This window comes from Odontesthes bonariensis, chromosome 12 (genome assembly GCF_027942865.1).
Source record: "Odontesthes bonariensis isolate fOdoBon6 chromosome 12, fOdoBon6.hap1, whole genome shotgun sequence".
Taxonomy (NCBI): Eukaryota; Metazoa; Chordata; class Actinopteri; order Atheriniformes; family Atherinopsidae; genus Odontesthes; species Odontesthes bonariensis.
In genome coordinates this window covers 22,633,440-22,661,014 of record NC_134517.1, presented here as the reverse complement: position 1 = coordinate 22,661,014, position 27,575 = coordinate 22,633,440, and the positions used below count along the sequence as shown (strand labels likewise).

The window sequence follows — 27,575 nt, the reverse complement described above, 5'->3', positions numbered from 1 at the left end:
TAGCAAACCCATAGATTTGCAAGACGGTGAACCCCTATTCTTGACGCAAATGACGCAAAGCCGACATATCAGACATATATATATTTTTTGAGTTTCCATGTGTTCAATTTTACGTCGAAAAGAAAGCAAGCAAGAAAAAAACAAACAGTCGAAGGTGCTGAGGTGAAGTTGAAACATTCCCCTTTGGTCTGATGAATACCAATTTGAAAACATTTTTGGAAATTATGGACAGTTTGGCATTCAACCCAAAGAGAAGAGGAGAGGAATCATCTGGTTTATTTGGCAGTGCACTTTTGAAAAGCCAGCATTTCTGGCCTTACGGATGATGCAATAGTTCACATGGCAGAAATAACTGGCACACCTGTGTGGGCATGATTAATGATCAACAAAATACACTGCAATATCTTAAAGTGACATAAGCTGAAAGTCACACGTCTTTTTTAAGCAAGTCCTTGCACGTTTCAGCGAGGCAAGGCCAAACCACGCTCTTTATTTACTGTATTAGTACATGGCTTCATGGAGTTCAGATGTTAAATCGGTCTGCCTGCATTCCACACTTATTATTTGGAACACTATAATAGGCAAATGATACAACAAAGACAGTCATTGTGACACCTACAGACTGTTGTTAAAAGAATAGGCAAACAGGACAGCTATAAATCTGACTGTCCCATTGTGTGTGTGTGTGTGTGTGTGTGTGTGTGTACTGCTGGTTTCAAATTCAAAATGAGAATTCATCTTTCAAAAGAAAAACAAGAAATTTCAGGTTTCAAGAGTTTATATGTTTTCTTTCAAATTTAATATTTTAATCAGAGGGTTTCAATGATATGCAAATCAAGACATTTAGTTTTTCCTTATTTACATTTTACATGGTGTCCCTACTTATGCTCAACGATGCATCGCATCCATTTGCAACCCTTTTACTCCACCTAAGTGCTAAAGTGCCCCCACATTTGTATTACAGGTCATACACGTAATTAATTATGAAATGCAGGTGTCAGTTAAATTAAGGTTAACTTGTGGTCAGTGTTCGGAGGCCTGTGACAACATCGAATCCCCCCTAAACCCACAAACAGTCCGTCCATATGCAACTAACAACAGTAACAAATAACTGCCTACAATAATCTCTGGATAATTCATGTTCATCTCTCGGTTTTGTATATAGAAAAAATAAATACAAATAAATATGTACGAATTAAGAGAAAAAGGGAACACAAGTGACACAACAGCGACTTTGTATTTTCATTTATTGCTTCCACAGCTTCAAAACAGGCATATTCACTACTCTGTTTTACTATAGACTCTCAAATAATTCATTCAGTAAAAAATAAAAATAATATTATTTACATTTTGTAATGAGATGTATTTCTTTTCTACAACTTTTGAATAATAATTTACTTTAATGTACACTGGTCAAAACTGTATAGATTAACAACAGGATTCATTTATGTATATTTCGCTAAATATTAAGATACTAACTTAGCATTTGGATTTGTTGTATAGGCACAAGACCCTTTTTGGGCCTGCATATGCGCAAGTGCTACTGTAACTTTCCCTTAAATACCACAATGTCTCCCAATTCACTCTTGACATACCATGTACCAAAAAAAAAAAAAATATGCTGACATCATTTTAAACTGTTATGTGCTACTTTTTGTTTACAAACAGTGCAAGACAGTAAATATTTAGATAGAAAAAAAAGACCCTCATGCACTGCTTTGTAGAAATGCCTACATCATATTTGTCTGTCAGAGGCCTAGCTCTGGGAAAACAGCAGAAAATCCTCAATTCTGCGCGTTTCATTTGCCTAAACAAGCATGTGTGATGTGTTTCTGTTGACATATCGCTGTACAGTAGGTGCACATCAGTGACTACAGTAATAATGCACATTATCTAAAGAAGAAAACTATAGTATACTAAGTTTTGTATATTGCAGTGCAATTGTCCAAAACCCCTGAGTCACACTTCAGAGAAGACAGGCATACAACTAATGATAAAAACTGATCTCACACCTTCAGAATAATGCCGTATTACACTAATAGCTTCAGAACGTTCTTTTTTAGCTTGTGTGTGTCACCCGTGCAGGCTCTAACATCAGTGACCAGGTTCATCAGTGTGTCCATGTTGCCAGTATCACGCAAGTTCCTTTGTCCCAGGAGAGGAAGTTCACAGTATGCCTCACCACAGCCTTGTCCGTGCCTCAGTGTCACTTGCTAGGGAACAATTTCGGAAACTAGAATAAAAACAGCCGAGTCATCATTTTCCTAACAAAGTCACCTTGCACTTCAGTACGATACCAATGAGGACACAAAGCGACGCTGGGCCCTAATTTTGGCTCGCATCCCTCTTTCAAAGTCTCAAGCTGCACAGGTCAACAGTCTGAACAAGCATCTGCGTTCACCAGCTGCCATCCAAACAGCCTTAAAAACAGTGATGGGCTGTCAACGTCAAGCATTTAAAATCTTGAGTCAAAGCACCGTCAATTTTGCCTGTTGATCTGGAGTAAAGCAAACTGAGCCATCAACTACATTGCACTTTGGCAGTGAGTAATACAGCGGCTGCCCCTTATCAAGACTCGGTATCAGGAGATATAACGTTTTCCTCATTTATACTGCAGGCATGAAAAGGTTGGAGAATTTGAAAGATTTTAGTTATGCATGGGTGACCTATATCTGTGACCTTCTGCTATTTTACCACCCCCGTGTCTATTGCACTATACACAAGTATCATGTAGTGGCAGTTTGGTGGTTAACGACTGTCACCTTTTCCTTCATCTCCTGAACTTTTGTCTTTCTTCTGGCCCTTAAATGAGGCTGTGTGACTGCCCATGTGGTGCTACTGTCACTCTTGCTTTCTCCATCTGCCAGATCAGAAATGATTGGTTTTTGAGAGTCTGTCTTGGCTGTAAGACTCTGTAGTTTTGGTATCAGTCTGGACTCTTGCCAAGCATGCTCATCTCATCCATATCCCCTAACCGGGGTTTTGAGGATCAGCTGGCTGGAGTCATATTTTCGGGCAGTGAACCTCCTGGTGTTTTTTCTTCCTACATCTGCTGTGCAGACTGGTGACTTCTGGTGTTCAGGGCCTGGTAGTGGGGGAGCTAATCTTTCCCTGCTAAGCTACTGAGACCATGATAAAACAAAGAAAATACATTTGGAATGATACACTGGTGTCTGAGGTGCTGGTCACTAGGACCTGTTTTGTGTGAGGTAGGTCAGTCTGCTCTTCTTGTTTAGAAAGTGGAGGATGGGACATGTCTCTCTGATTGTCAAGGTAACATTTTTTCCTCCTGGGTTGGTGAATTGAGTTGCTAATGGAGACAGATTGCTGCACTGATGACAAGACCAGATTTCACGACATTAGGTCATGTGATGTTTATTCTTGCTGACCCTAGCCTGATGGCCCACTCCAGTGTGACCAACTGTGTTGAAGCACAAGAGGCTGATAAAGAGTAAAAAGCCTTAGTAAAACTGAAAGTTGGTCATGTGGCGTGGTGTTATTTCTATTACAATCAAGTGAGTCTTTTTTTTTTTTTTTACCAGAACCACTAAATTTACTTGAAACTGTAAACTCGGTGGCTAAGGAAGTGTTGTCATTTAACAGGGGCTGACTCAAATAGGTTTAGAGTGATTTCGTTGGATATCTGCGTACATTTATAGAAAAGAAAATGAGTTCTGATGATAAAAGAATCAATCTGTTCAGACAGAGCAACACAATTGATTTTGAAGTGCTATACAAATAAAGTTAAAATTGAAAATATGTGAGTATTGCTAGTACTCTGGTAGCTGCTGAGAACTGTTATTTCCCTTTAACTGGAAAAACAATGTTTTATCCACATGCACAATGATAAAAAATATTAATTCTAGTACATAGCCACTGTAAAGTAACAAAACAGATGGCTGTGCCAGCATGCCTATAAAAACAAACAAACATAAAAAGTGCTACTTCGTAATTACAGCTTTATAACCCTAACATTAGCTTACAGTGCTGTTGAAAAGGTTCATGGCCTTAGAAACTCTGGGTCTGAGACAGGTCTGTGGTGTCCAGTGGTGTTCTGCTTGGGGTCAGAGGGTGATGCAGGGGAACAGGAGGCAGAAGTGGTTTCAGCTGAAAGAGGGATCAATGCTAACTGTTGATGCGCTGTAATGTGTTGTTGCTGTAGCGGCGGTTCTGTATGTCTCTGTTCAAAAAATGCTGTAAGGCTGTCCTCCATAGGTGTATTCACAATGGCCAAGCTCGACACGGAGTCTTGGGGTTCCTGAATGGTACTCTCCAATTTATAGCTGGAGCCCTGAGAAGAAGAATGTCATCATGAATATAAAAATATGTAATTTATCATAGGTAATACTGAGCTTAATAATTTAAAAAAAAGATACCATGATGGCAACAGATGCTGTATGTACAGCACAAATATAAAAAATGATTGTTTTCTGAATAAGGGTATCATTTGTACTTGAGTTTCTGTATGGCTGAAAAAGCTGCTTGCAGTCAGAGCAACTGGCTGAACCTTCACAGCAGGTCTGTGATATTCTGGACTGGCAGTCACAGTACTGTAGGCGGGAGGTCCTGGAATCGGCTGTCTCTGCAGCATCTGCAGTATGGTCTGAATATCTGAAGTCAGCTGCGACTCCAGTCTAAAAAGACAACCCAAACAGTGAGTTAGTAGGACATGCAGACAGATACTGTACACCATTTAATCCCGGACGAGAAGAAATGAATGATTAATACGGATGAGTGGGATCCTGGCTGAGTCTGAAAATGGCTTAAAGCACGAGCGGCTATACTTCGCTGAGCAGTAGATGGAGCTTCTGCTCCTCAGTGGTGGACAAATGAAAAGATGGTAAAGGTGTGGAAACATCCTGCAAGAAAAGGAGACGGAAGACAGCGTTCCAGCTAGGAGTGATAATGAGCTTTGTGTGGGAGGTGTGAGTTCAGCATTTACTGTGGAAATTATTTTACCATGCTTGTTTAGTCAACCTAATTAGAACTAGATATCATCCATGCTCTATATTTAGGGTGTTAGGCAAAAATTTGTTAATGCAGAAAAACCTTTCAATTATCTGAGTCACATATCTTCATCATATGCAGTCCCAGAATCATTTTCATTGCAACAAACTGCTTCTTTTTTTTTTTTTTTTTGCAGTTTACGTTGATCTTTTAAAGAAAATGCTGCAACATTTTTTTCCAGCCATATGCTTTTAGACTAGTTTAAGCCTGAGAAACACAAAATGACTGGGATGTTCTGCTGATCCTGCAGGCAGCAGGCATTAGGGAAAAAACAAGGTCAGGTATAGTGCAGTGGATAAAAAATCTTATTTGTGCCTAATAAAACGGCCAAGTCCAGAATGTCAGGCACCATGATGCTATCTTTCATCCTTATAATTCAATGCTGTTCATTTGTCTTTTTCATGTGGCTGCTGTTATGCTGTTTGAAACTGTTCCTTTAGAAAAATAAAATGTGTGTTCCTGGTAAATATCATACAACACATTGTTTCAATTATCTATTCACAGTTTTCTGAGAACTTTTAAGCACTTAGCACAGGCTCCTGTTCCAACTTATTCTAAAGTTTGATACGCTGTGGCTTTACATCGGTACAGTATATCCTGCGTCCAGCAGATCCAGACTCCCACTCACAGTCCTACAACTGCTTCTGCCAGCGAGCTGCTTTCATCCACCTACTCCTAAACAGTCGATGTAGCGCCTGTGTACTTTTAACTTTGTGGGAGGTGACAACTTTGAAAACTGAAACACTTCATAACAATTAAAGGAGAGTATGATCATTCATTAAATTAACATGTAAAGAAAGGTTGATAAGATTGTCTGCTTGTTTCTCCTGTGATTGGTCTTGTGCTGGGCTCAATTTTGAGCTATTATAGTCTTTACAATCATCTTGATTTTTTACACAATTACTCTTTAGATTAAAAACTATTAAAAATTTTTCTAACAAAACTTTTCTTTTCATTTCTTGAAAATGTGTTTTTGATATCATGTAAGAAACAGCTAGACCACTCATATCATAACTGATTCAGGATCATTTACGGACGTTTTCGTGTTGTTAAGGAAGTTTAAATATATCAGTCCATCAATATAATATAACAAATATTTAGAAATACAGGGAACTTGAATGTGAATGTACTGATCTAAACCTGATATTTGAAACGGAAGTGATTCAGAAGAGGTTCTGAAGTTTATATCCTAAAATATACTCAAATTCACCTAAATGTGAATGTTTAGATCTTTTTTAATTGTTTCATGGACATGTACTAAAGTGGGATTGTGCAATCTAGGGCCATTATTTGCTCAGTTCTTAATATTTGGTAATAACTGATCTAAGTGGGTGTGGTATGTCCTAAATTCTGGTGTCCTAAGAAGTTTGCCAGTCCATCACAGGGCCAAAACGGAGACAAACAACTATGCACACTTACGCCGATCAATTAACATGCATGCCTTTGGACTGTGGCAGGTAGCTGGAGTACCAGAAGGACCGTGCAAAGATTTAAACTGGAAAACTAATTGCTGTGAAGTGATGGTGCTAACCAACACACCACCATAAAATACTATAATCTGTACCATGTGGCAGTCTCACATTTCCAGACCTTGTATCTGCTAGTTGATGTTTATGTGTTTATTTCATTTTACATTTTACGTCCCTATTTACATTTCTAATATCAAAATATTTAATGTTATTGATGTATTCTGTTAATTAAAATACGCCTCTGCATGTATTTGTACATGCATATGTAGAATCATACAAAAACTGTTCTACAGTAAACGTGGTAAAGGGCTAAATGGAGTTAGAGCAGTAGGTGTAATGAGTGGGTATAAAAGATTATCTGATAATATCACATGAGCTATGTGTGCTAAAATGATGAAAAAAAAAATCTTACAAGATAAAAGAAAGTCACATTAGTAAATCAACTGGTGAAGTTCAAATTGATGGGTAAATCATAGTTCATGACAGCAAAATGAGGACCAACCTTCCTTTTGCTGACTCTTAAAATATCTACCTGTTTAAGTGCTCTTGAAGCTGACCTAAGCGTTGTTCCACCTCTCCATACGTGATTTCACTGGCAGAATTATCCTCCTCTCTCAGGTCCTGGAACTGTGCTGACTCATCCAGGTAGTCTGTAGGCTTATTACAAGCCCATTTATCACAGGGAAGATCTGGAAAACCACACCAACACACATGTTTTACATTCCCACATGTGGGTCAGAACAACGTCATCACTACACAAAAAGAAAGCTAAAATAGAAAGCAATTAATCTCTGCAGGAAAGCTGCGTGTAGTATCTTTGTTGTAATTTATCAAGCCTTTGTACTGTACCAGGAGAATTATTATGCCAATGTTTGTCCTGTTGTTATCTCTGTTGGGCACATGGTAGTTTTCAGCCTGCAGCTCTGTGATACAGTATGTCTTGTGCCCTTTTGTGGTTTTAAACATAGGGATGGTTAGTTCTGCAGTTTAACTATCAAATGGGGTGGTCTGCGAGGTGGCTTTGTACTAAAATGACGGATTATTTGGTCTGTCAGATTTTTTTTACCACATATCTCCATTGCTGCAAAACCCTGTGTCTGGTAGGTGGGCAAGGTTTTTACACATTACTACTGTGTACGTTATTTGGATGATTAGAATATTAAATCAAGACCAAATACAACATGTCTTGAGCCTTTTTTAAAAATGTTTTATTGTATCTACTATGATCCTTGTTACTTGTTCAGACAAACAGTACTTTGCAAATAATTAACCTCCTTATTCATTATAGTGACATAACTACACTAACACAAAATATGACTAATGCTGACCTTGCGAAATAACTGAGGCATTTATAACTTTCCACGGATGTCATATGTTGTCTTATTGTGTTATAATTCGCTAATCCAGACTTTTGTGATATGAGAAATAAATGCACATTTAAACCAACCTTGCAAGCCCGGGAAGATCTAAACTCCCAAAAAACATTTCCTTCAACCACTATGGGGACAACCTGCTGTCTTCAAGAGCATTATTTTTCATTTTGAGAGCAGGATTTCTTGATTTCATACACAGATATTATACTTCTCTCCCTAGAAAGATCTGCCCTCGTGCTAGAAAGTTATACCTTGCACGCAAATATCCTCCAGTCCATCTCAAAACTGTAATTTCTGTATTTTGTAAACGTCCTGCAGTCATGGATCACCCAGTATATTACATATTCTGTAAGTGAAGACAGCTCAGGTCTGTGTGAGAATGGCTGCAACTTGTTTAACAATTTCAAGAAGTAACAGCCAAAAAGATTCAGTGGGAACTGTGGGTATATCAGTTCATCTCATGATTCATGATTTAAGCGGAAAAAAACATAGTGCCACTATGACAGCATCTAGTGAGGTTATTATAAAAGAATGTATTGTGTCTTGCCCGAGGACACTTTGACAAAAGAAGCCGGCTATGGAACGACCGACTTTCTTGAGCTACAGCGCTAAGTAAGAAGTAAGAAGTTCTTCCTTGCAAGTGATCTATCACAAGTGAACCCCGTTAACAAGCCACTGTCTGGATTCTTCAATGAGTGCATACGTTTTTCAAAATGAAATCAAAACATGATTATACCTACATTTAAACCTCACTATTGGTGTTAGTATTGCAGCACCAAGGGCATAATACATAACTGGCTTCTCACTAGACCAACACTTTAAAGGCAAACTGCTTTGAACATTATTCCCAAGATGCCAAGAAGCCAAGTCCATGCAGCAGGTGTTAATCAAAGAGCTTCATCAGCAGACAAACGTTTAAGTTGCTTTTGAATCATTTCTAGGCTGTAACGTGGTTGCTCTGATGTTCAAGTATCTAAGAAATAAAGAAATTTGAGCTTAGAGGCAAAAGATTCAATGCTAAGGATTTAATCTAGCCACCACACGTTATTGCAGTGAAACAGCAACACCTACAAGAGGAAGGTTTTCTACATACCGCAGCCCTAGAAGGTCCAACCAAAACACAAACTATTTCTTTAACAAATATATTTTAAGTTAACATAAAGAACAAAAACTCCTTCAATCACCTTCAACGGATGGTCTTCTGTCCACGCTGTCACTGACAATAAGATCTGTGTCCAGGACTGGAACGCTGAGTGAGGAGGAACCCAGGACTACTGAACTTCTCTTCAGGCACGAGTTAGACCCTCTTTCCTTTTGACCATCTTTAGCCACTTCCTCGTTTTCCCCTGGAGAATGGCAATCAGCGAGAGTCAGTGGAATAACACTATACTATACTCCACAGAGAATACTCGTTCTCAGCAAGCACCTCTTAGCCAACAATAACAAAGAACACATTTGAAACCACAAAGCATGCTGAACAGTCTGTACTGACCTTCAGGTAGATCTGGTGTGAAGGAGATTCGTCTTTTCACACTTTTATTGCCCTCACCGTCTGAATCGCATCCTGGGGTATCTGGGGGCTTTAAAAGGAAATTTTTATTATTTCTTTTTTAACAAATTAAAAGTGGTAACTGAGAATTCAAGGAAATATTAGGGTTAGGGTTACCTTGACAGACTCGTCTCTGAGGTTGAAGGTTAGCTCCAGGTTGTTGAAGAAGTAGTCAGCAAACTCTGGGTACATGTCAAGCACATCCAGCAGATCTTCTCTCTGAATGGTGCTCAGGTCGCAGTAACTCAGAGCTCTCACATCAGCATTGGACTTCCCGGGCTTGGCAAAAAGATGGATCATCTCTCCAAAAATGTCATTTTTTCCTGGTAGTGAAACACACACACAGGCTACGTGTCATGTCAATAAATTAAATGGCAGAAGGGAAAAATGTTGACTTTACGTGCATTGACTTCTAAAAGTAACCGTGTGTGTTTACAGATGGAAATTTGTGTTGGTTTTTCCATGGGGGAATATATCTTTTTCTATTCCTCAGTATTCACTAAAGGCCAACAGGCGTGTCTGTTTTTGTGGATAATGAAAATCAAACAGCCTCTTCTCTCTGTGAAGATGTTCTCCCAAGGCCTGAGCATCAGCTGCCTTTCTATCTTTGATCCATTATTTATCCTGAGGAATACCCACTAACACAAAGCAACTTTGATGTGAGGCGAAAAGGAGGCTTGATAGAGACTGACACACTTAATTTGTTGTGCACTTCAAAGCCAATATTTGTGTTGATAATGGCTATCACATAATGAAGCCAGTTCTTCAGCAAAATTCCATGATGTTACAAAATATACCGTACCATGGGCTTAGTTGTCTGACTGAATAAAAAGGGTTACCGCTACTGAAAAAAGGATCCATTTTGGTCTGGTTTAAAGGCCATCATGAAAAATCTCTTTGTTGGTGTGCGAGGTTCACTAAATGCCAACACTGTAAGCAGGGGTTCAGGAAAAAGAGATATGATACATTGGCTGCCAGTGTGCCTTTCACAGCATGCACTGGACACCTTTCTACCACAGAGGAACGCTTCACGCTGAGCAGTGTGTCTCTCCCCCACATACAGCTCTCACCGTAAAGATTTAGATTGTTGTTGGTGTAGCAGACTAATTCTTCACCTGTGAAACAATGCAACTACTGTATCTTTGCATGGATCGATATAATCAAAAGAGGTGTATGCTAGAGGTGCAATCTTTGAGCAGGGAACAACAGGAGAAGCAACACACAAGGCTTGCACAAACTGGAGTAAAATACTGCTGACTGAGCATTGTGCATGTTGAAGAATAATTAGGTGGACCTATGGGATGTGCACCTTCTGAGGCATGTTTGCTACCATTGTGTTTCTTGTGATGCAGCAACTTTTGTTACGCTCAAACCTCATTCTGTCAGGTGCAGCTCTGGAGGACATTCATCACATAAATAATGGCATATTTAACCCAGGCTCAGCTTGTAGCACCTGGCTGCAGTTCAGCCATGGAGAAAAAGATAAATATCCATAATTATTTTAGGAAGAATGGATTTAATTTGTTACATTTGTATGGAAAGGTGCTAATTCAAATGTAGCATTAAAATTGTTTCAGCCACAGCTTTCATATGGTGTTCTTTTCACAATGCCTATGTCAGCATAATCTTTGAAAACACAAAACAGCCTTTAATGAACCCCCAAAAAATGGAATATCAAAACCCATGAAGACAATCTGTATTGCCTAGTAATTTATATTTTTAATTCACATTTGAATTCTCTATGTGCAAATCAATATTGATTTTATATGTGGGTACTAGCATGACTTGTCGTTTGTACAAAAAAAAAGAAGAAGAAACCTAACTCTGACTCTTACAACAATTGCCTGATTGTCGTGGAAAACAGTTGTAATTTGTCTGGTGCTAACAGTCAACAAAAAGGAATCTAAGAGCTTTTGTATACAATGGTGAAGAGACACTGACCTTTTACAATCAATCACTTATTTAGAAGGTGATGGAGGTTTAACATGCAACTGACACTGTCACCAAGTCCATAAATAATTACAGACTCTGAGAAAAGGTCAAGCAAAAACAATCTGGATGCATGTTAGTTTCAGTTACAACAATTTAATCTTTTAAACAAGACTTCCATCAAAGTCTTTAATCACTTGCAACCCTGACAAGTTATGGGAATTCATAACACATCAGATAAATAAGGAATGTACGTCTAGATGTTATAACAACTGTAAACATAATGAACAAAAGGTTGTATTTACCCAGGATGGCTACCACGATGTCATCTTTCAGGATCTCAATAGAGCCACGGGACATAAAGTAGAGAGCAGTAAGAACATCCCCGCTGTGTACCAGAGTGTCTCCAGGAGGTGCATGCGTTGTGTTGAAACGCATCGCCAAAGCCCTTAAGCAGCCTTTAGTAGCTCCTTGGAAAGCTTTGCAGTTGTCCAGCAGATTGGTGTTGAGGTGAAGACAAATATCTGCTTGCAGGCACTCAGGAAAACCTTTTAACACCTGTGAAGCAGAGAAAATATGTGATTAAAATGCTCATCATATTGGTTAAATATCTGTTAAGAGATGGATTTGAAAAGTAATCATGTTACCCACTGGACTCTGTGTTCAGCTAAGTGTTAAATCAATTCACTTTTCTTAAGAGAAGTTGTAATTAGGCTTGACAATAGCACAGATATCTGGATACAGAATGAAACCAAGCATGTTATTGAGTCATAGGACCATTTAACAGGCATATGTTTTACATAAAAATATTCTGTGTAATATGGGAGAAGATTAGAGATCAAGTGTAAAAATGTGGACACTGTTGAGTTTCTTGATTGAAGAACTCACATACAAAAAAAAAAATCTGAAAACACATCAAAACAGAATACACAACATTTCAGATAAGCACAAAACTGGACACAAAACAGAACTACAGAGGACAAACGACAGTAAAGAGACCAACACTGTGGACGACCCAACAAATAATAATAAAATTCAAAGAATGAAATCAACAATTCAGGAAAAAAAACATCTATTTTTTTCAAATGTTGTGTTCTTTAAATAGCCGTGGTTGTGGTTCCTGGATCTGTGATGTTTGGTTTAGTTCTTATGCTTTATGAGATGTCTGCGACCTGCCTTTTTGTGTTTTATGTAATGTGGTGTTTTTTTGGTTTTGCTGTTATTTTGTTTTAGCACCACTTGTTCATTTTTTTTTCTATTTTTGTGTGTTTTCCATTTTACTCTCTCTTGTTCAAAGTTGTTGTGTTTTAAAATATCAAGATGGAACAGCCACTATTACCGTTGGATTTTCAAATGTTGTCGTGTCTGAAGGTTTGTGGAAATCTCATAATCTTATGAAAACTTGAGATATTACATCCAAAAAAATAAGATATTATTGTAGGATGAATATATAACTATCATATAGGAGTCTGCACTATTTCTAGGTCAGCAATCAAATTCAAGCAAAAATGTGGCACTGCCGATGTTAACTTCTTTGTAGAAAAGGTCAGCTTTATCAGTTTCCCACTGAAGCGTGCATTCAGATTACACTTGGCTGGAATTCATTTACTCATCAGAAGCTTGCTCAAGTTTGTAGTCATTGTTCACAGCTTAAACGCCTTTGCTTCCAGCTTCCAACGGGACATCACTTTGAGTAGCAACGTGATAGTGAAAAACATGTCAGGAGGTAGTTTGTTATTCTGAGCAAAAAGGGTCTATTTTTGCTTGAAACCATGGCTAGACTGGAGGTCTCTTTGGGGTCTTTAAACCCTTTGCAGATCCTGGATCAGTTCTATCTATCAATGCACAGTCAGGTAGACCAAAAAGAAATAACACCATCATAGTATCCATACATTAGGTTTGTTTTTTAGAGATTTAAAACAGGATTTTTACGACATACATTATGGGGTGAGCTAATACTTAAACATTTCTTAGTGGATAACACTAAAGAAGCCTAGTAATGATTCTATTTTTACTACTGAATACTGTTAAGGCAATCATTGAGGGCTCTAAGTAAAGAGACAAAACCGGAGAACGATACAGCCAAGCATAAAACCCACAGTGAAAGTTGGTGGTGGGAATATTTAAATCAGGGACTGTTTTGCCTAGTTTCCAGTTCAACACCTGCACCACACTAAATTCGCCCTGACCATTCTGCAGAGACGTGATCTGGTTTGCATTTTGTGGAGGAAGGAGATTCATAGTGTAACAGCATCATGAGCCCAAAGCTTTGCAAAATCTACTCGAAGGCTAAAGAAGACCAAGCGTTGTCACTTGACCTCAACGGCATTGGGCATTTGTGGGAGCACTGGAAGCCAAGCATTCCTGACATCATATTAAAGTCTCCTAACATGCATTATATTTTGTATAAATAAGTGTTGCTGTTATAAAAGCAAAAGTATAAAATCAATCAGAATTTTTTTTCCCCAGAGATTACCCTTTAGCTCCAACTGTGGACCTTATATTACCGTTTGTAATGACAAATGAGAAATGTAAAAATAAAAACTAAATGTTTATTAGAAGACATTCACTCATGGGCACACATTTGTTCTCCTTTGTGTATTATTTAAAAATGACAAACACCAGGATTTCTGCAACCTTCCCCTAAGCTAAATGAACAGCAAAAGCTACACCGTAGTTTGGTTTAGTAACTTTCTCTCTTTTTTTTAACTTTCTTTCATTTTCCAGACTGGTTACGCACACTATCAAACAGAGCAAACATAATAAATATGTGATGGCATTATTTTCTTTACAGTTTTATGAACAAAAACATTAACAATTAGCAGTAAGATTAAAATTGAATAATGCTTTCATGCTTCAAGGATATCCCATATTTGGGGCTTAAAAAGTTTCATGACTATAACGATGGACAAGCCTTGATACTGTACGCATTTTTTTTTGTTTTTTGAAGGCCTGCACAGTTACAAATTGATGGTTATTCCAGTTAATTTCTTTAAAATATGCCTCTGTCTCACTCACAGCCCTTCCAATTCTGTTGGAGAATACAAGCTGGCCAGTAAAAAAAAAAAAGCAAAAATGTGGAAGGCCCTCTCTACAGGCAGTGGTTTGTCTTTGTTATGCTAATGAGGAAACATCGTGACTCAACAAAGCAGACTGTGTCCCCTTTAGATATAAGTGTCCCGATCTTACCTGTAATAATAATTGGTATAGATTATGGTGCACAGCATGACTGTTATCAGCTCCATTTTTTTCTTACCTAATACTTCTGATTGAAACAATTAAGTTGACATCAAAGAATATGGCTGGTAATATTATGGCAAATAAAAATACTAGGTGTAAATTTTGTTGATATACAGTTTGTTGCTCTAAAATATGATTTCTGTGCTATTTGATACATTTACCCAGACATCATGCGTAAGTATGAAAAATTCCACTTATAACACTCTGGATCACATGGTTGTTTAAAACGGAATTTAAAAGAGAGAGAATAAAAATTTGTACCTCCTGATCTTACCGATGAAGAGATGTCAGTCCAAATGAAAGGCAGACAAGAGAAAGAAAGCTCCTATTAGAGTCTTGCATATATGATCAATCAGTGCAATCTGTTCTTTCATTGGTTGTCCTTTTTCGGTTACAGTAACAGGTTGGGTTGTTGATTTCTGTTATTTACCGTATTCATATCAATGCCATTAGTGTAAGTCCACGAGTGCTGGAAGTATTCTTCTAGTCTTTGCCTCAGTGGGTTTGGAATCTGATGAAAGCGGATGAACTCCTTCACCCGTAACATTTGAGCATGATAGCGCGCTGTCCCCGAGTATAACCTCTGGATAATGGCAGAGACGTTTCCAAAAATACTGGCATACATGAGGGCTGAAATAAAGAGAGTGATGAGTAAAGGTGAGTTATACACTACAAAGAGATTTGCCAGTTTGTCACCTCTGCTAATGAATATGAACAAATATCGCTAAAAAAAGACAATTTTTTGTATACAAGCTAAAAACAATTCACAAATTGGTAAATATGGTATATATATATATATATATATATATATATATATATATATATATATATATATATAATGTATACAGACAATGAAATACTCACAGCCAATTAGCATGACACATATGGAAAAGATCTTCTCTGAGTTGGTGTTTGGGGAAACATTTCCAAAGCCCACACTAGTCAGACTGCTAAAGGTGAAGTAGAGTGCTGTGACATACTTGTCCTTGATCGAGGGACCAGAGTTAGGATCACTGTAGTTGTATCTCTTCCCTATGGACACGCCAAGATGGTCTAACCAGCCAATCCTGTGCTCCAAGTAGGGCTTCTCCACATTGCCAATGGCGTACCATATACAGGCTAACCAGTGGGCAATTAGGGCAAAGATGCACATTAGCAGCATCAATACTGCGGCTCCATACTCTGAGTAGCGATCCAGCTTCCTGGCTACACGTACCAATCGTAGGAGTCTCGCCGTCTTCAACAGGCCAATCAAAGTGGTGGTCTAAACAAATCATACAGCAAATTTGTTAGCATTTGCAGTAATAGTTTGAATGTCAGTCTTGTAAGTATAAGCATCGTGAGGCAATTATTGTTGAACATTTCCTCACTGCTGGTTTCGACCACAGTGAGGGTCACCGCGTCCTCAGCTGTGGTGACGCAAGCAAGTCTGCACCACTGCATTCTGAATGAGAACTAGAGGAGGAATTCTTTAGTGGCTTAAATACTACGGCTACATAGTGGTGATATGCTTGTGGTGTTATGGTTGCATATCTGTCACGGCAGGTTCATATACAGTAGTGAAAACAAGACAAATCCACAGCAACATGAACTTTAGGTCCCCCTCCCCATAAAACCAAGAGTTTACCCATATTAGCATGTTTAAATGGTGTCTTTGAAGTGTTACATAGCATATTATGAGCAAAATCAGCAATCAGTGTCAGCAGCAGCTAAAGTCTGTAAAACATATCCAACAACAGCTTAACTATCACAGCCACACAGAGTAGCTGCAGATGTGCTGAAATCTATAGCAGCTGGCAACTGTCTGCGCCTATTAATATGAGTAATGAGCAATAAACAATAAATAATCAAATGAAGTGTCACATTTTTCAGTAACATTGGTAGTTTTTCTCCTAGCCGTCAGTGTCTTGTAACTATATTTGGCAAAAACGGCATTTGAACAAGAGGGAATGTTAAAAACACTTGGTATTACTTGTTTCTAACATCAAACACAAGTGTACATTTAAATGGTGGCATTTTTATGTTTATGCCACTTCTTACTTGCACATGAGATAAGTGTGCAGACATAGAGTCAGCAGAGCAGACCAGCCTTTTGCTCCAACGTCACGGCGCACATTCAAAGAGGCTTGGCTCCTCTTAATAAGACATGAGCTCCCCTGAAACATGATTTGTGAGTCTTTGTAAGGTCTTTAAAATATTGACATGGTGAGCAGCACGTAGAGAGGGAGAGATGCATGAGAGAGAGGGAAGGAGAGATTGTTTGTGATATATTATTGTTGATTTTGTGCAAGATCAACTGAAGACAAATGCATTGCAAAGACACACTGTCAGCCTCTGCTGGAATTTTTAGTATTAGATAACACAAATTTCCAAGTAAACCTACAGCAAATCATCTGTTAATCATATTAAATGCACTGCATTTATATCTTAAGTTATAGTAAATCATGTTGATTTATTGTCAGTTTCTGTAAACCTTAAATTTTACTGCATAACTTTTACTGCAAAACTAGAAATAATAATGCAGTTGGTGAATATGCATGACAGTTAAGAAATTCTTTCTGAAACCAGCTAATATTCTGCACAGAGGTGACATGTTCTGTCAACTAAGTTCATTTTGGCTCTAAAAAAAAATGGGCATTTTATTCATCTTTCTTACCATTAGCAACAGTTTTCTGCTCTACGAGTGGAAGTATTGAGGAGTCAATGTCGATCACCATCTTTTCCCAACATTTTAAGGTAAGCACTTTATATCATTGTAAAATATTAATTCAAGTTACAGTAATTTTCTTCCTAAAAACTGCACTGTTATGAGTATTTAACTATCTAAATATTGCTTTCACCATCCCAGTGGTAAACAAACACACTGGCTTTGCTTCTCAGAGAGCTTTTTGCTGATCATCTAAAATAAAAGGCCTAAACTGAGGTTAATTTGGGGTATGTATGTATCTACTTTGAGTTAATATAGCTGAGGCTTACTTCCCGTGTACTTCACTGCTTTGTAGGCTGTGTTGTGAGTGTAAACAGCAAAGATCCATTGCTGGATCGTTTTCTAAGCTCCCTGAAGAAAAACGTGGGCGGTTTAAGTTCTGGGTGTTGTAAGTTAATGTGCTTTTCACTTCTTCAGGCTCATTACATCAGCATGTTTTGCTAAGAATCATTATTCAGCATATAAGATAAAGAGAAGGAAAAAAAGGGAAAATTGAACCATAATTATCTATAACACAATGGAGGTTAAACTGAATAAACTTAAAGTTTTAAAAGTATTTGCACACATAATTGAATTATAGGGCTACATTAGCAATATCACTCCCAATATTCTCTATGTTAATTTTTTTAATGGGACAAAATTCACAGGTTAAAGCATGGACAAAGCATTCAACTTCCTCTTCATCATATTCACAGTGAAAGAGACTTGAATAAAACTTCTAAATTTTTGCTTCTATCAAAATCATACCTCACAGCAAGGTACCAGTTTTTCCCAGTCTTTAACAGTATGTTGAATCTTTAGGCAGGACATTAAAATCTATTTTCAATTATATTTTTTGCCCAACTCAAAAGGTTTGCTTAAGCGCTTGTAGGTTAAACCAATCTTATTAAGCTGCTAAATCAAATCCTTGTGAAAACTATGTGCCACTGACTCCGTTGCTTTCATTTTTCTGAATGAGAATAAATCTGAGCGGGACTTTGTGTGATGAGTCTGACATTTCTGAAAACCAAACGAGAAAGCTATCATTAGAAGTTATGAATCTACATGTTACCACAACATATTCATAGCCTCGGAAGACAAAAGTGCTTTTAAAAAATGAGTACATTTCCTGGGACTATTTTTCTCTGTAACTTTCTTGTGAGAAAAACAGATGTCCTTTTTCTTTTTGACCTGTTGTGATTCAATGAACTGACTCAGCAGTGGCAGCAGCCGCACTGATGGAAAAGATGATTATGGTCTATAATCAGGAGCTTTTCTGGTGTAATGGAGTGCCTACAAAGCACGATAAAGCCCTGAAGTAGATCCAGAGCCTTAGGGGAAATAACCTACCACACAAACAAGCCGGCAGGCCTGGCAGCCAGCCTACCAATGGCCATCTCACATCTGCATGTAAGCCGTGCACATAGGCCTGTTGGTCTCCTTCTCACTAAATGCATCATTGATTGCCATTTGGTAAGCCATTAATCCGTGTAAATGGATTCGAAAATGAGGACCATTCAGATAAAAAGAGAAAGAAGTAAGAAGGAAAGAAAGAAAATAGTCCCATACAATTTTTAAAGTAATCCTTTCAGAGCCGGCACAGAAAAACTCAGCATTTAAGTAGTGCCCCTGGGGCACAAGTCTGGGCATAAGTGAGAGTATGCATCGGGTAATGTGCAGTAAAGCTTCAGGGAAAAAAGAAAAAAATAGGTAAAGAAAAATACAGTATATCCAAAAAAGGCAACATACCTCATCCGATCCTGAGCCGAAGATAAGAAGGTCAAAGGGGATTGCTGCCACCATATCAATGAGGAACCAGCCTTTAAAGTAATGGATTGCTATCTTGGCTGGATGGCTGACCACCTCCTCATTCTGGTTCACGTAAGTGGTCCTGAAGTTTATGAGGATGTCGATGATGAACATGATGTCCACCATTAAATCTACCACATTAAGAGGGCTGCAGGAGTATCCACATTCACGCCTCCTCTGCTCCTCTTGGTCATTTAGAAGAAAGGCAGCGGCGTAAGGAGTGAGGATAGCGGTGTAGATGACTAGCAGCAAGATGAGCCAGTCCCAGACAGCTTTGAAGGGGCTGTAGTGGAGGATGGTGAACTTGTCAATGCGGGTTGTCTGGAGTTTATACTCCGGCAGCACATCAGCCCCAAGTGACAGCACCTGAAGAAGTGGTGAGAGAGGGTCAAAGAGAGCAAAGAAAACCACCTGTTTATGATATCCCACTTTTATAATATGTAAGCACATTTCAAATACTTAAAATTAGAAAGTTTGGGTTTCTGTCACCTATTTGAATTGATGCAGACAGAGTTTCCCTTGTTTAGGAATGAAACATTCCATTTGATGATCATTCTGAGAATTTGATCAGGTGTCAGGTTATACATTTCTTATATAAAGTCTACAAAGTAAACTCACAGACTCAAATAATTGATCTGACTTGAATGATGACATCCAAAGTGTCCTCTGCAGTCAAACTGTGTTAGGTGGAGGCAGCCATTTAAGTGTGACACATGGAGAGCTTATGTCCTGGCACCGTGAATAATGCAACCACCACTGACTTGCTTTACATTTGCATTAGCTAAATTGCACTACTTCTGGAAAACCACTTTACTGTGCAAATCATAAAGTAGAAAACTTCAAGAAATATGAACATATGGTGCAATTTTTTTTGATACCAAACATTTATTTTGATTTCCCAAGATGAAAGAATTCTGCCTGGATGGTAAATTATTCATTGTGCTCTGGAAGGCCAAGCCTTCCCTTGTTTTTGGTTTAATAACCTGCTGGAGACAAAGACAGGGTCATCTTAGGGCAGAACATAGTGTAGGAGTAAGGATGAGGGCAATTGGTCTTTCGTTCCTTTTCAGCACATTGCCCTGTCTTCAATGTATGAATTATAAATTTTGCAGTCAGGAAGTAGATGCAGCGTTCATATGTCAGCGGTGTCTCCAAACTTCAAACCAAGGTCTGCAGGGAGGAAGAGCGTTTAATCAAGAAGATGGTTATTCATTTATGAATGAGAAAGCTGCTGTATCTTGAATAAGTTTAAACATAAGATTTCTGACCTTTTTGCTTGGGTTGTTACAGACATTAGATGCTCGCTGCAACAATTTTTGTACTACTATGAATCACCCACAAGCAATTTTCCGGTGTGGAGTGCAAAATTCTTTTCCCAGTGAAAGATATTTCCCATGAATCTAAGTTATTTCAAACTGTAAGAATATATGTATCATTAATCAATATTTGCTTTAAAAAGACAAAAAAAAAAAAATTGAAAATGAATTTTGGCTTGTTTAGAGTTTAAACTGTGGAAACATTGGCTCATCAATATGCCACTCAGAGAATTATTCTATCCCACAGTAGCAAGGCACCACTCTGAACTGCATGAAACAACATATTTGTTGTCCAACTTTTCAGTTTGTTACTTTTCAATGTCATCATGCAGCACATTCTCATAGCCAGTAGGTATCTGTTATTGTCACCCATTCATATCCACAGAGGAAGTGTCATTAGGAAGCCTTCCCATTAACAAGAGAAAGGAGGGAGAAGTTGATGTTGCCAGCATAACCATCAACCAGTAGGACTTCTTTCACTTACTTGTTTTTATTCATATACTGTTTTCTTTTTGATTTAGTTTTCCCTTTCCACATCAAAAGTACTTTGTTAGTATCAAACAACACTAATTCCTGCCTAAGTTTATGCTGTAAAAGTAGTTATCAGGAATACATTCTACCATACATTCTGGTTGGGTTTAGGCCCCCCAAACTGAACCAACTGAGTAAGAATTAGTAAAATATGGTGATTGGGGATAAGATACATTATTTTTGACTGCTATGCAAGATGATGGCATTTTTTTTGGTTGCCTGGGTGACACGTCAAACATTAATGCCAAACCATTAAACACAGCAGTTATGTTGCAGCCCACACATATAATTTATGTCCAGAATTTTGGAAATTCAACTGAGACAGCTCACTTTGATATCAGTGTTTATGTTTTGTTTTTAATTTATTCATTTTTATTTCTACTCTGCTAAGTATGCTTTTCAGATAGACTTGGTTTATTCCCATGGAAGTACATAACCTATGTTGGCTTGTTTTAGTTAAACAGTTGACTCATCAGAGCTAGCTGGGCTTGTTAAGAGCCTTAAAGAGACAGGAAATGAAACAGAGAGTGAACAGGAGGTGACCAGAGACGCTGCAACAATGTACATACAATATGAGAAGAAAATTTAATGTGGTTTTAAAAATCATTGCATGTCAAGTTATTTCCGTAGACTCTAATAAAACATTACAATTCTGTAAATCTGAAAATGAGCATAACGTGGGCCCTTATATGTCACTGCTCCACTAATGGTACAGATGGGCAGGCCATGCATTACCTCTGTAACCGATGGGAATGCCAGCTGCTTTGTCACATGCCAGCAATAACTAACTAACTAAATAAATAAATGAAATAGAAAAAAAAACAAAAACGAAAAAGAACATTAGCTATGTATCATTGTATCATACCACTTCAAAACTCAAGCCAGTAACCCCATTACATTGCCACTGTTTGATAAATTATTTGATAAATTATTGGTGTTCTAATTGCTTTACAAGCGGCTCTAGGTTATCGTGAATGCTTGATAGACTCCAGCATTCCTAAAGCTTGTAGGCTATGAGAACAAAGTCACTGCTTATGTCTGCGTGTGTTGCTGCTCATCTTGCATGTGCTCACATTTCACAGCAGTGTTTACTACAGGGCAGGACATGGCAATATATCGGTATTGACAAAAAACTGGAAGTTCTGCTACATTAGATAGGGTAAGTTGCAGTTATTCAACTATCCCTGAAATGGTAATGATTATTTATTCTTAAGTTGTTTAATTTGACATTAACTGGAACGTATATCTTATATCAGTCACAAACAGAGGAATGAAGAATAAGCTTCCAGCTGCCAACAACAGTTTAAATAACGAAAAACTAAATGAAAAAATCTTAATATTATTATCATTAAAATCAATCTCATCTTTTTTCGCCCCAAAGTCGTTGCTGTGAGTTTTAGATGGTGTTTTGTTCCTGTTGATGCAGAGCAGAGCTGGAGCCGGAAAAATCTCTGTACTGCAGAGATTGACGTAGAACTGACCAATAAAACATTTTCCCATTACGCTCAAGAACCGGATGTTAGCCAATGTTAGTGGGTTTTCTGACCAGTGTAAAAAGAGCCATGTATATTGTTTGTGAGGATGAAGCCATCATCAAACCTTTAACCTACTTTTGAGCTGAGTTTATGATGCCCTTTAGGATTGTAAATAGGACAGAGTTTAAAAAACTGATGAGAGCAGGTGCTCCAAAATACGCCCCACACCAGTGGTGTGTCCTTCCATGTAGCACTGGATTGACGATAGAATCTTTTGTTTGGCACTTAATTTGTGTGCCATTTAATTCTTCATGAATTGGGATGTAATTTAATGTTCTGTATGTACAATCTTGCAGAGTCATGATTAATACCTGTGTACTCATCTTCACACTCATGTTTTAAGTGTAACTAAATGTCAAATAGTATAAAATGTGCAACAAAAGATAAAAATGTTATCAACTGACAGCATTACACGTTGAAAATTATAAATATTGTGATAATATCATTATTATGAATTCTTTCTTGGCATGCTAATTATCCATTGAAAATTTGATACAGTGACAGCACCAACAACAAGGTTGATAATTTACCAGTGGTGGTGGGTGGCACAACGACTCTTTTTTTTCCCCATGAAGGTAATTGATAGTTGCTAAAGTGTAACAGCAAACAGTTTTTATCCGATTATGAGATAGATTTATCCAAATAACCCATGAGAACTGCTTATCCAAATAATACTTTAGGTTCGCTCCGTATTTCTTAGGGTCTAGAAAAAAAACACCTGCCAAGCTCGAAATAGAGTCATTACAGTGAAAAGCGAGGAACACATTGACAAACGCATCCAGATTATTCCAGGATTTATGATTGGGGATTGAGACTGTGATGAGAACATTATCCCTCGCCACCCACAAACAATGCCAATTGTGTTCTTTGAAATACAGAGCCAAGGATTATTAGGGATCAAACTACAGGTGACAAAGTTGCAAAAAAGTGGCACTTTGCGACAAGTATTATACTGCAATAACAAAGAAAGAGGAACCTTGTGACTCACCTGCGTAACTTTTTCCGTGACATTGTGAGTTCTGTCTTTGACCTTTGGTGCTATGATGGTGTTCTCAGATGTTGGAGGGGAATGAGTCTTCTTATCAGTCCCCTCTGTGAAGTTGAGTGCAATCAGAGGGATCCTGCTGATGGTGCTATACTTGTTGATGTTAGAATCAGAGGTAGAGCCAAGCAAGCTGGACTTCACATGGTTGAAAGGGCCTAGTGATTCGGGACAAACAGCACTCACTTTAGTATCCCTGCTCAGTTGTTAACTTTATTAATCCGAGGATGGAGTCAATATAATTAAAAAATGGCTATGTTTGTAAAAAATGTCATTAGTAAGCAGAAACCAAGCTATTTCCAAATAGTAATGTTTTTATAACATAATGATGAGTCACTTTCAGTTTTGCAAGCACAGACTTAACAAAGATTAAATAAAATGATGATTTTAAATCTTATGGCCATCTTTTAGGCATTAAGTTGACATAACACTGACAGATGGTGGCATTTTTTTTAAACGTACACAGAACTACTGACTAATGTAATCCTACATAAGTGCATAATGCAGGAACCACAGGACATGTATAGAAATTTTTTTTCTGCATATGGAAAACTACAACTTTGCTGACTTATAATACTGTAGACCGTATTTGGTTGAATCTCAAAAGAATACAAATTTAGAAGAATTTTACATTTTTCTAGAGAACCATGCTTTTAAATGACAAATTTAAACATGCATCAACACACATGTGATGTATTAAGACATTAGGGGATTGGAGAAGGAGCTCTTTCGAAAATAATTTTCAGTGAAATTTCATGCATGGCAAGAAAGAGCTGCTGAGTATGGTGTCCCTGTAACCATATGGGAACCATAACGTTAGCCATACAGTTGTTCGGGGTTTCTCATAACCAGCAAGAGCTACTTTGGTGTCAAGCACAACAAACAGTCAAGCAAGTTAATTTAAATGTAATATTTCATGAAAGCACATATAATGTATATGTGATTAGATGATACAAGCTACAATGACCAACTATGCATTCACTATGCATTTACTATGATGTTAGGAGAACCGAACAGCCCAATTTCACTTGGATGGTGTCATACAGTGTACCACAGTTTTGTCACGACCCCTGGCATCAACCCTACAGAAGGTAGAGTAATGGAGTATTTTATTCTACTTGTACTCCATTCCTACACCTAAACCAAGAAATTATTGCCTAAGCTCAAACAAGCTCTTTTAATGTCTAAAGCGAACCAAGTCTCATATTTATGGATCCTATATTCCTCCAGCTCCTACAGGTACTCCCCGTTGCTCGTCTTGGCCTTTGTCAGGAACCAGTAACAACGGAGATCTGTTATGTTTCTCAGAGAGGCCAAAGGCTTGACAAAACTGTAGTATCTTACACCCTGGGAATGAAAATGAACTGCTCATCACAAAGTGCAATAAGCTCAGTCGATTTATCCAACCAAAGTGGATCTCCAAGGAGCACTAATGCTCATTGCATTGTTTCAAAGTCATGCTCTAAAGGAGCACTGAGCAATGAAATCTTAGACAGACATTCATAATTACCTCTGGTACGGATACCATTGTCTAAAAGCAGCATTGAGTGGACAGTGAAAACAATCAAGAAACCTTCTTTTTTTTTTTTTTACATGTATAAGACATTTAAGAATATATTTCAGAAACAAAGAATATAAAGTAAATGGCATAACACACTATCTCTCTACTTTGAAGCTTTCATATCAACATACACTACGTTGCTTTCTCAACTCAGGAGTGTTGCCATTGTTGAGTTAAAATTTTCGGCATTCACTCTATCGTAGATACTGCCGAGGTGACGTGCACAGATTCTAAATTAAAGCTTTGATTTGAACAACATACTATTATATGGTTCCCTGTCTTTTTTCAATCGAATGAACTCCTACAAGTCTTTATTATGGACTCAGGAATCCCATCAATGACATCTCTCAACAGCTCAACAAGTTATAAATCACTAGGAGCTCATCCTAGCTTTAAATGGGACCATAAATGACAAAATAATCATATACCGTACTGTGCAGAAAATAGCAACTAAGACCATGAACTTATTTGGAAAATGTTTGCGTAGGTACTCACTCAATCATATTAGTCAGTCTCTGCCCTTTTACACACTAATTTTGACATTAATTAATTCATTTTTATCAATGATTTTAAACAGCTGTTACCTTTCCTGCTCGAACCTCTTCAAATCAACTTGTTATTCAATCATCTAATCATTTGAGCTAATCTATCCACATACAGTATAGCAGGGTTTTTTCTAAAGCTTCCCCCAGGGTACTTCTATCCTCCGACTAGGAATCACTGTGCATACCTTCACTTGTATGTCGATCCCTGAATATGCTTTTGGAATTGGAGCTATAGCCCTCAATTTCATGGATGGATGAGGCTCTCCTCATGGTGCTGGTGCTGCCCCTGGGAAAGGTGTTTGACAAGGAGGTAGAGGACTGCTGTTCTGTCTGGTAAAGCTTCTCCCAAGGGAGTTTAAGGGATGAATGGTCAAGTGGTTCAGGGCCGATGCTAGCCTTGGAAGAATGGTGACTTGAGCCTATGAGGGCACGAGTGTCGTTGGACTCAATAGGACTGCAAATGCTCCTTGTAGGTGAAGGGAAGCTCTCCAGGGGCACTGAATCAGCATCCTCTTTGGGAGAGTCCACCGTCACAGCATCTGGGTCCTCTTGCGGAAGAGATTGCTTGTTGGTATTCATTAGGCTCAAAGCAGCCTGCCGGAAACGGAAGAATCTACTTCTCCCTAAAAATTGAGAACAAATTAAGACTTATTATTTTTTCATGTTGGTTTGACTACATTGAACATAAGTTATTTCATGCACATACACACAAGAAAATGAATCATCATGGATTTGAGACAGTTTTGAGGAATATTTTTGTACACAACCACATTCTAGAAACAATAGAGTAGCAAATGTAAATGACCTTTAGAGTAAAAGTACCGACTCATTGGCAAAACAAAGGCAGGAGAATGTGAACCCTGTATCACTAATGAGTCATCCATCCCTCAGCACTCTGCTTACATAACATCACTGCCATCTGTTTCCATTACATGGCTAAATTTGCAGATATTACAGCTACAGCTGCTTACAACACGAGTATGACACTCAACAATATTCCTGGAGACGAACCTAATTACAACAAGAGCCGGGAGATATGGACGACATTGTTCTTTCTTTTCCACATGAAGTAGCGCTGTGAAATGTTCTACACTATTGCTGAAGCCGAACAATTATACAATACCAACACTATTCAACAACATCTTTTATTCGGAAATGTCTGTCTCAAAGAAGTTCAAGACACATGTGAATTTAGCATTGTATAGAAGTGAAAAATGGAAAATCCAGCCCAGTTTTTTTTTCTCTTTCTTTCTCTCCCCCTCTTATTTAAACTGATTCCTGTTGGCGTTTGCATGACTTTTGCTTTCAGTACACTTTTGCTTGATTTCATTCCCAGCATCTCACACCCTTTTATATTCGAACATTCACATTAACATAAACAGCTGAGTTGAGCTACAGTAGCTGCTTGACTTGGCCATTTAATTGGTCCTTTTTCCACTATACATGCACATGAGCAGAACCTAATTATTAACCAATGCTGCCCTGCGCTGCTGTGGACTATTAATATTCTGCTGCTTCAAACTTTCTCAGTGTTTGATCATCACACGTGAGTATAGCTGAATTCATCACGGTATTGCTGTCTTGAATATTCATTTCATCAGACCAACTCAAGAAACACTTTGGTGAAACTGTTAACTACAGTTCTGATAAACAGTTGAGACTTTAATCTACAATAATGTATAAATATTTCAAAATTGTTAGATTAAAGTCCAGTGTGGACTGGTTGAAAAGTTAGAAAACTACTTGTAATTGATCACGAACAGCAAATGTCAAACTTAAAACTAAATATACAAATATATAGTATTAGATAACTTGTTTCTATTCTTAGCTGGTATTCAATAATAGCTTAAGACAGATGTTCTCAATTCTGGTGTTGAAGAACCCATCCGCATGTTTTTGATGTTTTCCAACTAACCTAACAAACCTGTCAGCTTGGCCATTTGGCATCAAGCTCAAGCCTTATTATAGTTCATTAATTTGATC

The 27,575-nt window shown here is 38.0% G+C and overlaps 1 protein-coding gene across 2 annotated transcripts in view; it reads right to left on the bottom strand.

The window, feature by feature from the left end:
* Nucleotides 1-1,113: 1,113 nt before the first annotated feature.
* Nucleotides 1,114-27,575, bottom strand: part of LOC142396710 (potassium voltage-gated channel subfamily H member 7) — a 45,921-nt gene continuing 19,459 nt past the window's right edge. The window contains exons 4-16 of one of the 2 annotated variants that reach the window (XM_075479725.1): nucleotides 25,778-26,215; nucleotides 24,997-25,017; nucleotides 23,433-23,644; nucleotides 19,003-19,428; nucleotides 15,432-15,831; nucleotides 14,998-15,197; nucleotides 11,633-11,885; nucleotides 9,516-9,721; nucleotides 9,342-9,429; nucleotides 9,034-9,195; nucleotides 7,009-7,165; nucleotides 4,454-4,634; nucleotides 1,114-4,291 (exon numbers count right to left, since the gene is read on the bottom strand). In XM_075479725.1, the coding sequence (XP_075335840.1) occupies nucleotides 4,001-4,291; nucleotides 4,454-4,634; nucleotides 7,009-7,165; nucleotides 9,034-9,195; nucleotides 9,342-9,429; nucleotides 9,516-9,721; nucleotides 11,633-11,885; nucleotides 14,998-15,197; nucleotides 15,432-15,831; nucleotides 19,003-19,428; nucleotides 23,433-23,644; nucleotides 24,997-25,017; nucleotides 25,778-26,215 (3,035 nt within the window). In that variant the 3' untranslated portion in view covers nucleotides 1,114-4,000. The remainder of the gene's footprint in view (nucleotides 4,292-4,453; nucleotides 4,635-7,008; nucleotides 7,166-9,033; nucleotides 9,196-9,341; nucleotides 9,430-9,515; nucleotides 9,722-11,632; nucleotides 11,886-14,997; nucleotides 15,198-15,431; nucleotides 15,832-19,002; nucleotides 19,429-23,432; nucleotides 23,645-24,996; nucleotides 25,018-25,777; nucleotides 26,216-27,575) is intronic. The other variant, XM_075479726.1, reaches the window with a different exon arrangement.